Source organism: Pseudomyrmex gracilis, unplaced genomic scaffold (genome assembly GCF_002006095.1).
Source record: "Pseudomyrmex gracilis isolate BER0280 unplaced genomic scaffold, ASM200609v1 scaffold_0, whole genome shotgun sequence".
NCBI lineage: Eukaryota > Metazoa > Arthropoda > Insecta > Hymenoptera > Formicidae > Pseudomyrmex > Pseudomyrmex gracilis.
This window is the reverse complement of record NW_018020584.1, coordinates 3,781,858-3,795,308: the sequence shown is the minus strand read 5'-3', so window position 1 is coordinate 3,795,308 and position 13,451 is coordinate 3,781,858. Positions and strand designations below refer to the sequence as shown.

Sequence of the window (13,451 nt, the reverse complement as noted above, 5' to 3'; positions counted from 1 at the left end):
GTTTGCATATGTTATGAAAATGGAATAATTAAACACGTAATGGATTGTCAATCACTGGACATTACAACAATCGGATGCATTGATTCGCCTATTTCGGGGAATAGCTTTGAACTTCAATATTTTCGCATAATGCGGAATGTTGTTAATAAACGGATATTCCATTTTGCAATAAATTATACAATATATAAATCGCCGACGCGAATTATCAAAATTGCCACTGCATTTCACGAAGAAACGTTTGCTTTAATGCCGTAACATTTATATATCTGTGACACGTAGTATTTTATTATAATTTATAAAAAAAAGGCAAATAAATTATTAATTAAATTTAAATATCATAATTAGTATGTCGTCGATGGTTTTTAAGAAGTGTTATTCATTAAACGAAAGAGTAGCTCTTTTATGCGGATATTTTGATAAATACATAGTAATGACCCAATGGATACTTATTTATACAGTTATATATTTATGTTACGTAGTTATATTATATCGCATAGTGATAATCATCCAGGTAGAAATGCAAACTGTTCATCCGCTGTGAACTCATGGCCCGTGATTAAATTGGTAATTCAGGTCGAATAATCCATAACACGTAGCTTTGGCAGTATTTCGGGTTCCGAGTCTCGAAAATATTAATTGAGAATCATACGCGCGCGAGCCGGATCTCGTTAAGCCCGTTCTAATTGGTCGGGGCGTGTTTGCTGTTGACGCGTCCGTTTTCGGAAATTTTTTATGAAGCCGCTAGACGTATTAATTATTTCTGGTCTTCCGCAAGTTTTTCGCGCTTGACGAAATTCGGTCTGTCCAACGGCAGAAATTGAAGCGTCGTTTTAACTGGCAGCATTCGACGTGTACTGTATCGATTTTCCATCTTAATGAGTGTAAAACAAAATTCTCCGACAAAAAACATACTAGATCGATATTTAAAACTTAAGTTTATATAAAAACAGTTTTTCCATTAATACTGAAAATTAACTTTTAAAGTGCATTCATTCGGTTTTGCCAAATGACAGAAAATAATGAATAAAAAATACTCTAAAAAAATATATATAAAACTTCTCTTCACGTAGTTTTTTATCTTTGATGTAGATGATTTTTTTTTTTTTTTTTTTAAAGAGACTTAATCACTTATACATATTTTATAAAAATTTTGATAGAAATAAATACAAGCTCCGAATCACTATTGTGTGTTTTCAATGTTTTCTTGTTTGCAGAATGTGATTCGGTGTACGAGGACACGGATTGCCACGACGGGTGCATTCTGGCTAGTCCCGGATATCCCGGACTGTATCCGCCAAACATTCGTTGCCGGTATCTGATCACTTCTAGCCGGCGGATCTCCATTGCCATCAACTTCACGGCGGTGCTTCTTCCCGACAAGTAAGTACTATACTGTCAAACAACGTCTGACTCCCAAACGACACAGAGAAACATGTTGTCTGCGGACAAGCATGTCACAAAGTTTCCAACAGATATCCGAGACAACTATCCACCTGGAAGTTTGTACAAAACGTGTATTCTTATCCCTATTTGCTTGTTTAACGTTTCATTTAATTGCTACGTCATTATCACTCAACATTAAAAAGTTTACATAACGATTTTTGCAAACACAAATGTTTAACTCGCTCGTAATGAGAAAAATAAACCGAAAAAACGAGCGCTTTTGAAAAACGGCAATTTTCTTTTACACGCTCGCCAATATCGCGCGCGTTTATTTCGAGGTTTCTTTCGCGTGTTCACGGCATGTATCCGCGCGCGTTTCTCTCACGATGCAGTTCCACGTGCCACGAAAAACTACTCAAGCCGAGGCTATACAGACTGTTGCGCGACAAATTAAAAAACACGAGAAGAACCGAGCGAGAAGCGTCGCGTGTACTTCTTTGGCGGTCCACTCTTTTCCGCCAAATACTGAGACGCCACGTAATAGCAACTCTAGCTGTTAGTGCGCGAGAAAAAAAGTAAACACAAGATGCAGTTCTCGCATAATCAAGCACTGAAGTACCGCGTGAAAAAGAGGAAAAACAATTTTACGGATTTTGTTCGTTGAATTTTCAGGTCAGTCATTAAAAATTAATAACGCTAAAATTTAAAATAATCAAATAATGCTAAAATGTAAATTTAAAGAAAATACAGCGTGACGAAACATTGAAAATAAAACATGGCTGCATTTTTATTTCTTTTATATCTTGTTACGTCTAAAGAATCGATATTATTGTAAAAGAAATTAGAATTAATTGCTTATTAATTATTAATTATTTCACCTTCTGTGCTTTGTGATGCCTTTTTTTCACGTTGATTTCAAAGTCTCATCAAGTGTTTCTTTTATCGCCGCCGTGGCGAGCTCGGATTACATTAACGCGGCAAAAGTGAAAGAAGCGAAAGAGCAGCCGGAGAAAGGGAAGCGCAAAAAAAAAAAAAAAAAAAAAAACAAAGACGAGAAATCTCCAACCACCCTTTTGCAATCTTTAGTCCGGGCATTTTTAATAAAACTACCCGTTTAAAACGCAGCTCAGCTTGCATAACGAGCGCGGAGAACTCTCTTCACGCCGTGTTAACCTCGCATGCATATAAATCATTTTCCGCTTTACCGAAGAATACGCAACCGTTTTTGAGCGTAAACCACGCACTCTTCATTTCCATTTCGCATAAGTAGAAAAAAAACTGATCGCAGTAATCTCTTCTGTAAGGAAATTACAGTCAGATAGATTTCAAGAGAATTGAAACAGAAAGAAACTGTAAATTTATAAACTTGCTGTGTGTCAAACGCATCGAGTTAGCGTCTTACCGAGCGAATGCACATTCCGATCAATTCCTGAATCCGAAATATAATGAGTTTGTAAACGAATAACCCGCAGGAAGAGAACTTATTAACATTCCGCGCTTCAGCAAGTCGTCGCTTTTTGAAGTTCGCCAACCCTCTCTTCGTGAATCCGCGAGAAACGGCTATATAAAGTACATATCTTAATAGCGCGGCAACGAATAGAGGAAACCAATCGAAGCGGCGCTTTCGATTCCCCGGCACATACGTTTGCACCCACGCGAAGTGTATATGAGAGTGTTCCGTGTGTGAAATCTGGTCTTCAGAAATGTCGCGAGTCAATACGCAGTCGCTCTTTGCCGAGGGTAAGAGCCCATTTCTGTGTGTGTTTGCATGAAGAAGCGCGCATGTCGATGGATGGGAAGAGACGGGAGAAGAGATGCGCAAACGCGTATTTCGGCGCTTGACAATACTTGCCGCGTCTCGTTTCGTCAGTTGCGTCAACAACTCTCCCGTCTTCCGCGCGTTCCTCCGCGTCGCGTTTTCATCCCGTCCGAATCATTCACCGAGCGATAAGAATGCATCCGCGCGCGCAGAACATCCCCTTCTTCTCCCTCCCTCATTGTGCGTTTTGAATTATTTGCTCCGTGCCATAAACGCGTGTTACGTCGCGACATCCTCCGAATGCGCGCGTTCGTCGTTCGTTTTGCGATCGAAAGTAAAATTACACGCGTTTGGAGATTTCAAAACTTCTTATAACTTGTACGATCGAGAGAATAAAAATATTACATCAGTCGATAGATCGATCTTTTGGATGCAATTAGATGCGGTTTTATCTGAAGGTCGAAATTATAACGGGACGCGATTGTAGTGGACTGAATTGTTCGGAGAACAAAATGCGGAGAGAGAACTGGGCCAGAGAAATTTTTGCGAGAGAGGAACGACAAAGAGAGAAAAAGAGGTAGCCACGACACGCTGGCGATATAGCAAGGGTTGTGCAGCAGTGCAACTGCACTTGCTTTTTCACAGCTGCAGTTGTTCTCGAAAATTCTGGAAACCGACTGGCTTTTACACCGGTGCCCGCTGAAAAGCCATTTCACACGGAGTCGCGAGTACACCGAGCGTTTCCGTTCCCTAAGGACGGCCATATTTTAAACCTCCTCCGGGCGACACCCGTTTTATTTGCAAATACTTTGGCGAACACTGTAATATCGAAATTGATGGCCGGATGATTGCGCTTGTACGATGCGTCTCGATTTCTTCTATCTTCAACCGTCACTTTAATTCTTAACGCTCGAATGCTCTTCACCAGTCGGACATTCAAATCCGTAGAAGTTGAAATTACTTGTGACTCAGCAAGCGCGCGTTCCTCCATATATGATTTCACAATAAAAATATCGTTTTTGAGTAAACATTTAAATTGATTTTTGCAATTGACCAAAAATTCGTTCAAAAAAATTGATGTGATGAAAGAATTGATATTGATTTCTCGAAATAGCCACAGAAGTTTTGTTTCCCTTAAAACATTTTTTTTTCAACTGCGATACTTTGTACGTTTGCGTAATCACACAGCGGAAAACTTCAATGAATTTTCGCAAAAAAAAAAATATATATATATACGTATATATATATTGCTTTTTGCGGCGATTGCATTTGCCTTTGCGGCAATAATAAACGTATTTTCCAACATGCTGCGGTATGTATGCATCTCTCCGACAAACAAACCCATGTACCCAGTTTACGGTCCGCAGACTGCCAATCACGAGGTCGACGCGTCGCGTTTTATCCCTATCGAATGACGCGGTTTCGAGATTTATCGCAGCCTTATACTGGTCCGACGTAGAATTGACAATTGTGAAAAGAACCTGAATCGCGTCGCGTTCGAGGTATATTTCCTCGTTTCGACTGGATTTGTTGGGCTCTTGCAGTTGTTCGAGAGTGTTACTGCAACACTATCGATCTATAACTCTCGAATCGAGAACCAACTCGCGTATATACGTGTTGACTTAAAATCCACCAATGTTCAATTTAACCGAATAAATATTGTAGAAGATAATTCGATCATTTTTCGTCTCAAAGAACGTGCTGCGAAACTTTTGCGCAATAACGTCGCATTTTCTATTGTATAATTTATATATAAACTTTTTTATTACATTAATTACATAAAAACAGTGAAAAATAACGTAAATATTAAATTCAGAATATATATCTCGAAAAATATTCGTGAGATAATTTATCAAAGTTAGTTTTCAAAACACATGAGTAATAAAACTGAATAACTTTTTCATCATCGTATCGTGAAATATAATGTATAGTTATTGTATTGTGACATATTATGTAATTCTCCGCAATGTTCTCGTTATGTTATTGCAAAGAAATATATATATATATATGTATATATATACATGACTTTCTAATGAAGAGTTGCGTTACGCAGCTTATACGATACCATTATGGTCGTCGTATATTCTTTGTATGTATCCGTTGCGTTCTGCGCGAACACGGCACGATAGTTTAATTACACCGAACCGCTTGCCTAGGTATTTTCTCTTGGATTTTACATATATGCGAAATTACATGGGCGCCGTCACGAAGCAGGCTTATACCGTGAACGGCCAATAAAGAGACACAGCGAGAGGATTCGCCGGCTGTGCTCCCGCGACCGAGTGCACGTTCTCTCTCTCTCTCTCTCTCGCGTTATCTTTTTTATCTTTCTCTCTCTCTCTCTCTTTATAATCGTGCTGAGTCTCATTTTTTCGCAATTCTTTCATCGCGCGTAATTTCTCTAGCGGAAAGTTCTACCAGGACATTTGCAACAAAACACTCGCGATATCGACTATAACGTTAATTTACAAACCGCCTGGTTTTTTCCTTATATTTATTCGCGCGTATAGCGAGCGCGTAGCAAATTCTGTTTTGTTTTTCGCACATATATACGAAAGGTTTAATTTAATTTAATTTCTTGGGTCTATTGAAGAATGCAAAGTGGACATTAAATCGCATTTTTACACTTTGCGCTTTTAACGCGATTTCTAACGCCGTTGAAAAACGACTTTAATGGAATATTGATTAACACGAGGAACATATAAGGTAGATATTTACACTGAAATGGTAACTTATTACTTAGATTTCAAAATGTATTGGTATGGTTGCTTGTCTCTTGTATGTTATAAATTACTATATATTTATTTTATCTCTTTCTCTCTCTCTCTCTCTCTCTCTCTCTCTCTCTCTCTCATACACGCACACACACACACAACGTTGTATTCCAACTCTGCGAGTTTATTATTGCGTGACTTACGACTGGCGAGAAGATCTACTAGCGTCTAAATAAGCCCCTGCATGTGCCGTAGAAGGTAAACCGCCGTGCATACAACCAACTACCTTGCAAAGGAACATCTAGGGATCAGCCTCGAAGGATTTGCGGCTGCCAAATGTACGCGGTACCTCATTCCCACTATTCGTATCCATTATTCAACCTCATTATGATTAATCGTATGAAACTAGTATTTCGCGCCGTTGCTGTGTTTCAATGATTTCACCTCCCCTCGTCTCTTAATTAAGCCGGAAGGATGCATGTTTAATTTTATGCGAACTCGTCCACGTCATAAATTAAATAAATATTCTCGGCGCGCAGAAAATATCGTGCGCCTAGCGCTTTCGAAAATTAAAAAATTCCGAAATTTGTCCAATTGTTGATTTCAAGACTTGTTTGGTTTTCCTTTTACGATAATTTGTCGAAAAATACAAGAAATATTTAAAATTGATTGCAGTTAGTGCTTTTTTTCCGCGTACTCTCCATAATTCAGTCCCTCGTGACGGAAGCACAGATTCCGCTAAACGCACAGGGATCGTAATCTTTTTTGCAGCGAGAAAACCACAGTTTTTACCTCCAGAATGCGTCCCATATATATTCTTCGACTAGTACTTCGAAGTCGGCACATGTGTTCCACGCCAGATGTTCATTCGAATCCTCTTTCCGCGATGGAAGAGGGTTTACCGGTATTCCGGTAACGACCAAGCAACTTGCAGGAACATCTCGCGGAGGATCAGTCTCTAAAGAATTCGCGACGAATCTACGAAGTGTCTCGTTCTCGCCTGTCGTACGCATTCGTTATTCAGACTTAACTTTCGCATTTACGCGCGCGTTCTAAGGAACGCAACAGTCGGCGTGTGGTGTACACACCCCGCGAAGTCACACCGCAAAAAAAAAAAAAGAATTTGCAGCGAGAAAAAGGGGTAGGATTGAAGACGGCAAGTAGGCGCCACTCTCATCCATGCAAACGTTGAAATTATTCCAACTACATCGCGAGAATCCTGAGGCAGCGATTTTTTCCTCTCTTTCTCGCACCCTTTTCCGCTTCTTCTCGTTTCTTTTTCTGCCTTTTCCATTTTTTTCTTTTTCTCTCTTTCCCTCGTTTTTTGGACTACGGTTTGCAAATAGCGGAGACTTTTGTCGACAGTGAGACGGCAGTTTTTCTTGTCAGTACTCCCGAATATATGGATTTTCGAATTTTTTTTCCGACTTTGCACGTCTAATCGCGCGCAAGAGTTTCTCTCGGCACATTCACGCGACGAGTAAATTATTTTAATAACGTCAGAGAATATTTTTCGACTCACAGTTTATCAAAATGCGTTTTTATATTTTATTTCCATCAAAATTATCATCTCTTTTTTTTTTTTAGGTTATCTCTGCACAGTATCAACGATGCTCTCATATTGTTTTAAGAGCACACAGAAGCTTTTTCGCGAAAAATAGTAACAAAAGCAGTAAACAACAACTTGCGCTTCAAGTGTGTTCAACAGGTTATTCCTGGCAACAAAATATGATATTTTTCCCGCGTAAAATATCGATTTTTACAATTATTTTTATTTTTATTTTTTATCAGAACGCCGCGCGACTATCGTATCACCACTGATTTTAACCCTCCGGAGTTACACTTATGCCACATAGCATTGGAGTTACACTGGGTGAATTTTACCGAAGCGATTTTCTAACGCTTATTACTGAGCGTTAAAACAAGCTACCTAAGAACGATTTTTCGAGCCACTAACCAGACCCTCCCCCTCTCCCCTCTCCGAAGATACACACAAATGTTAGTTTCGATTCGGGTAAATTTTACCCAGTGTAACTCCGGAGGGTTAAATTATCACGCGTGTTTGTTATACAGTAATATCGCTCTTTCCCTCTTTCTCTCGATCCGTCGTTAAGAAAATCAACAATTACACTTTGTTCCCGCACCAATTAACATCCGACGAGTTCGCGTCGACGTGACGCGCCGCGACGCGACGCACGGTCGAATCTTTTTGTGTGAAAAACGGCGTATAGCCGAGCGTAAAATAACGATGCCGTCTCGCGTGTCGTCCTTAGCGATTCTCTTCGTTGGCTGGAATTTAATAAGAGCCGCATAAAGTTAGGGCGGATTCCCCGTTTGTTCGAGATGGCTTGCCGCGCCCGCGCGCAGAATGCACGGCGCGTGTGCACGTGTGTACGTAAGATGAAGGGAACGTAGAACGGAAAGGGGCTGAAAGCTTTTGTACTTCCCCCATCCTCAGTCATCTACTTACCTTACTACCTGCGCTCGTTTAACCAGGCCGCAAGCCGTTGCCCTTAACGCATGCTATTGGCTGTTACCCTGTGTTACGGGGGACTTTTCTTGTCGACGAGCCATCATCGGTTTGCGTATCTTTCTTTGAGGCATCAGAATATTATGCGGCAAGGTAACGCGCGTGAGAAGACCGATTAAACATTGCTTACCGTAGAAGTATGTCGGTCATTTAGCTGATCAGGTCACAGTGCGAAAGAAGTGGAATATTATTTCCGATGAAATTAAAAGAATCTTTATTTTTTTCAATGACATTTTCCGAGGACAAACATTTTTTTGTTGGCACCATTTGATATACAGCGAGGTAACTGTCGCGTGAATTGAAATCTTATTTAATTAAAGTTGGCGTAAATCTCTGTAGAGCGAAGTAAAAAAAAAAAAACACATTGCACATCGTTCGAAAAGTGCAGCGCAAGGAAACGAAACGAAACGAAATGCGAAAGCAACATCGGAGAAAAGAGATTTAATGATGTAACTGCAATGAAAGAAAGAGTGTACTTGTAAAAATTACGAGCTCGCAAAATCGCGGGGGCATTACAAGCGTCGTTGGCAAGTTTCAATTAATGTAATGTAACATCTGAAAAACGCGACAGCGAAAAGTATTTGCTGCGCGACGTTCCGTTCTCCCGATTCGTGTGACATTGGCAGACATTAATTAAATTACACGGTAGACGCGCTTCGGTAATTAATGAAGTGTCACGAAAATCGAACTACACACGCCGCGCCGATACCACCACGGCCGGTTCGTTGCGCGGGATTTGCGCAGGGAATAACGAAATCAAGTTACACATTGAAACGCGCATTAAAGGTATTACCTATATTGAAAATCACTTTAATGCCGTCGCTCTTACCGGTTTACATAGCGCGCGTGTAAACAATGTTATCGCATTTGTAGACAATTGATAACAAACACAATGCCGTTTCGTTTAGATTGTCAGTTTATTTATATAATCCGTGATATGTTTTGTATGTGTGTGTAGATACACACACACACACACTCTTATATTTATTATATAATATATATATATATATATATATATATATATATATATACACCTATATTTTTTATTATATTAATTGAAATGTTATCATTTTACATCGCAAACATTTTTTACAATTTGCACTTGTATGTACACATATAGGGTGTTTGAAAAATTTTGATACAGTTACAGTGTGAAGATTAAATCAATATAAATAAAAAAGTCATGTACCATTTTGCGACATTCGCGCAATATTTATTGAGTTAGTAATTAATTACTGTGAGCGCGTGGGAAACGACGGTCCGGACTGTGTAGGCGTGTATAATTTTTCAAGTGCAAATTGTGAAAAACTATACTTGCGAGGCAATTGCGTTCGCAAAATGATAAAATTATTACGGGAATAGAGCGTATCTTATTGTTCTTTATTTTGTGCTACGTTACGTTTCACATAACACGAATCATTGTCACGAACCGACCCATGAAATTATAGCTGCGGGATGGATAATTTCGCTCGCCGAGATTCTCTGGAACTCTTGCGAGTCCCGACGTTTACTATCTACTGTGGAGAGAACGCAATTTCGTGATTACATTACACCTACGGACGCACTTAACGCTACCATTCATGCGTGCGCAACTCGCGCGTGATATTGCGACAGCGCGCATAACGCCGTTCTACCTTGAACCTACGTTATTCTGTCTAGCTGCGTGTAATTGGGCGCGTTTATGCTTGCTGAATTCACGGCGAGAGAGAGGTTGAAGTGAAAATCAGCGTTCTCTCGTTTATGGGGAACGTTTGTTAAATATTATTTAAAATGCAATATTGTAAAAACAACAATATAACGGCGGCAGCTTTGAACTCTCTCTTGATTAACATTGAAATTACACTTGTGATGTTGAAACCGCGATATTAACGCGAAAAATTGCGATTTTTCTCACGACAAAGTGACGTCTCTTGCAAAAACGTAATTTTCCTGTTACCTTTCGATCGCGATACGGCACGACGCGGTAAGGAAATTTCGTCCGAGCCAAACCGATAGACGAGATTATTACAGTGTGACGACGTGACATTACTTGCGCTCCCCTTATTGTTAGCGTAGTACAGCACGAAACTCTTCTATCACATACGCAACACATTGTGTCACATGTCACGCCGCGGGCGTACTCGAGCTCGTTAATATCCGCGGCTACGCTTGCATGCGCGACTTTCGTGCAGAAAATTCGCGTCAGCATGGACGCACGTAAAGAAAAAAAAAACTTAGCGTGTTCTAAGAGTATAAGGGACACATGATCCGTGTATAGTACGTGGCTGTGTGTGAATAAGTTTATCTTTATACACCATTGCTTTGTCTGCCGACACAGAAATCTGATACGATTGGAGTAGGATCAGGTATTTAAAATATGTTACCTTTATTTGTAAGTAAAAACTGTATCTTCATATTTCAGTTTTTTTTGAAAAATGTATGTAATAGTGTCGCTACTTTTTTTCTCACACATTGCTATTACTCGAGATCTGTTTGAACAATGTCGTTTCTTTTTGCAGCAATATTTTACGACGCTAAACAAAATTGTGATTGGCGACATTCAAATATCACTGCATAACGAAAGATAATTATCCGAGCACGCGTGCAATTTTTCCTCTTTTAATAAAGTGGAATATGTGCGCATTAGACACATCTGAGTGCGCGTCCAAAATTCTACATAAAGCTACTCCGAAGCCGTATGTTCGGCGGCTGCGCGTAATTGGCATATATGCACCGACGGTTTGCTCACTGCTCGACTAATTTCATCCTAGAAATTCCATTTTTTGTGTCCTCTTTCTCTCTCTGTCTCTCTCTCTCTTTCCGCTGTGTTCTGTCTGTGTCTTGCCATTCCCGGACCAAAACCGTTTCTTCCGCGTTGCTGCGCCTGCTTTCAACGGCAACTGGCTTTAATTTGCGGAATGAATTTTTGATGGTGTTCACTCGCCGGCCGCGGCGCATCGAAGCTTCGTAAATCGCATAAATCGCAACGCATCACTATTCTTTCCCGACAGAGCCCGATGAAGCTGTCGGGGTGGTAAATATTGCAAATTTATTGTTTTTAAATAGAGAAAAAGCTTCCGTGCGTTTTTGAGATAAATTTAAAAAAATAATGAATTAATCTTCCGTGTTAATTATACGTCTTTTGATAATCAAGGAAATAAGTAAATAAGTGATGAGATAATATGAAAATATACGCGGATTTAATTAGGAATTTTCTGCACACACAAAATTCCCTGCGGGTTTTGCAGACGTAATCATTTTGATGAAACCCACAGCTCGCTCATTATATGATCATTATAATAAATCCGCTATGAGTAATTCGGACGAACTCATCCCGTCAATGAAATATAAATAATTTGTCCGTAATGCATATATGAATTGCTTGGGTATTAATTATATCGAGTCACTCACTTTGTATACGCGATTTGAATAAACAATAATGTGTAAACTTTGCAACGTAATAATCGCGGGATTAATATAATAGTGTCTGTTTTGAGTTATATGTATAACATTCGAGTATAATATTAAAAAAATACGGTATCAAAACTAATTTTTATAAAAGCGTTAATGCGCACATGTTATTACTCCCGTTCGCAATTGTATGATATAGTTCGTATGTTTATATTTACGGAATAAAAATATTTACATATTGTGGAATATAATGAATAAAATTTAGGTTAAATTTTGAAATTTAAAGAAGATTTTAACTTATTTTTGTAAACTTATTTCTTTATACTTTTTTTCACATATAACGTAACACTGCGCTTTCTTTACTCGGCTCCGTAATATTACCTGAGCGAACGCGTTCAAGCGTATCGTATTACGTCGCAAACAGTGCTGACGTGTGCGTGTCGTCATATTGCATGTGCATCCGCGTTGTTTATGCGACGCTTAACACTCGCAAGCTGCGGTCGCCGCGACCGCACGGTGTTGCATCGGAAGTGGATGCACCGAGATACGGTAATGCATGGAATGTCTGCGAAGTCGGCGCAAAACACACACACACACACACACACCCACGCACACGTACGTTCTCTTGCTACGTTCTGTCGCGCGCAAGCCGGCCGCATGAATGTAAAATTCTTATGATGTTACGACGCAGAGACCAACGGCCCATAAATTCGTGATGTTATTCGCGGTAAATTACGAGAGACGACTTTTCCGATGACTATAAATCAAACGGAATCCAATTACGTTCATTTGCAATTATCTCTCGTAAATTTGCGCGCGAAAGTTGTCACGACGCGAACAGCCGAAGGTGTAAAACTGTGCACTCGCAAAATTTCACGCGCTCTCGCATTGTTTTCCGTTATACACGCGATATTTAACGCTGACTCGCGGCGAAAGGGCAATATTTAATTACCGGTTATCGTTAATTTCGACGGGCGATTGTTTTTCGGACGTTTCCGCGTGGGATTATTTAATAGCTCGAGAGTTTGGTTTTAATTGTTGACACTATTTCGCTCGCGCGCATTAACGGCCGGTATATTTGTTACGACCGCACAGACATGTCGTATTGCACCGCAAGTAGATAGAGCCGTGGTTACATATTATCCTGTTGCAACGCCGCCGCGACGAATGTAATATCGCTAAGCGCGGGTGTTTGTATCTCGCATATATCCTGTCGTACGTGCTTTGCAAAGTGTAACTTTAAAATTCCTGCGGTGTGTGAACTGAAACGTTTATCCCGCACGCGATCGTGCGTCGGGTAACCGCATTTTCATAACGACGCGACGGGAACGAACGTTGCGACAGCTGTTCCAATCAGCTTCCAGCTTTTTGTTTTATTCAGTTTGTTTATCAAAATAAAATCTTATGTTGACATATTGATCATGAAAAAATTGAATATTGATTTTTTGCTTATGAACGTCCGTAAACGTATATATAATCGAACGATCAAACGAGCCCGCCGAAGGCGGGCGAAGTTTGATCAGGATTATACGAAATGTCTCGTTCGAAGATGATAACAATGTAGTCATGCTTGTCATGCCTCAATTCACAACGTTTAACGCATAAAGGATTTCAAAAAGGTGGCGCTCTGATCGCTACCCTTCCTCGTTTCCCGCCGTTCAGCTTCATATTGTTT

The 13,451-nt window shown here is 39.9% G+C and overlaps 1 protein-coding gene across 6 annotated transcripts in view; it reads left to right on the top strand.

The window, feature by feature from the left end:
- LOC109863569 overlaps window positions 1-13,451 on the top strand; it is a 240,012-nt gene that overhangs the window by 165,770 nt on the left and 60,791 nt on the right. For all 6 annotated transcript variants that reach the window (XM_020443880.1, XM_020443870.1, XM_020443861.1 and 3 more), the window contains one exon: window positions 1,215-1,380. In XM_020443880.1, coding sequence (XP_020299469.1) covers window positions 1,215-1,380 — 166 coding nt within the window. The remainder of the gene's footprint in view (window positions 1-1,214; window positions 1,381-13,451) is intronic.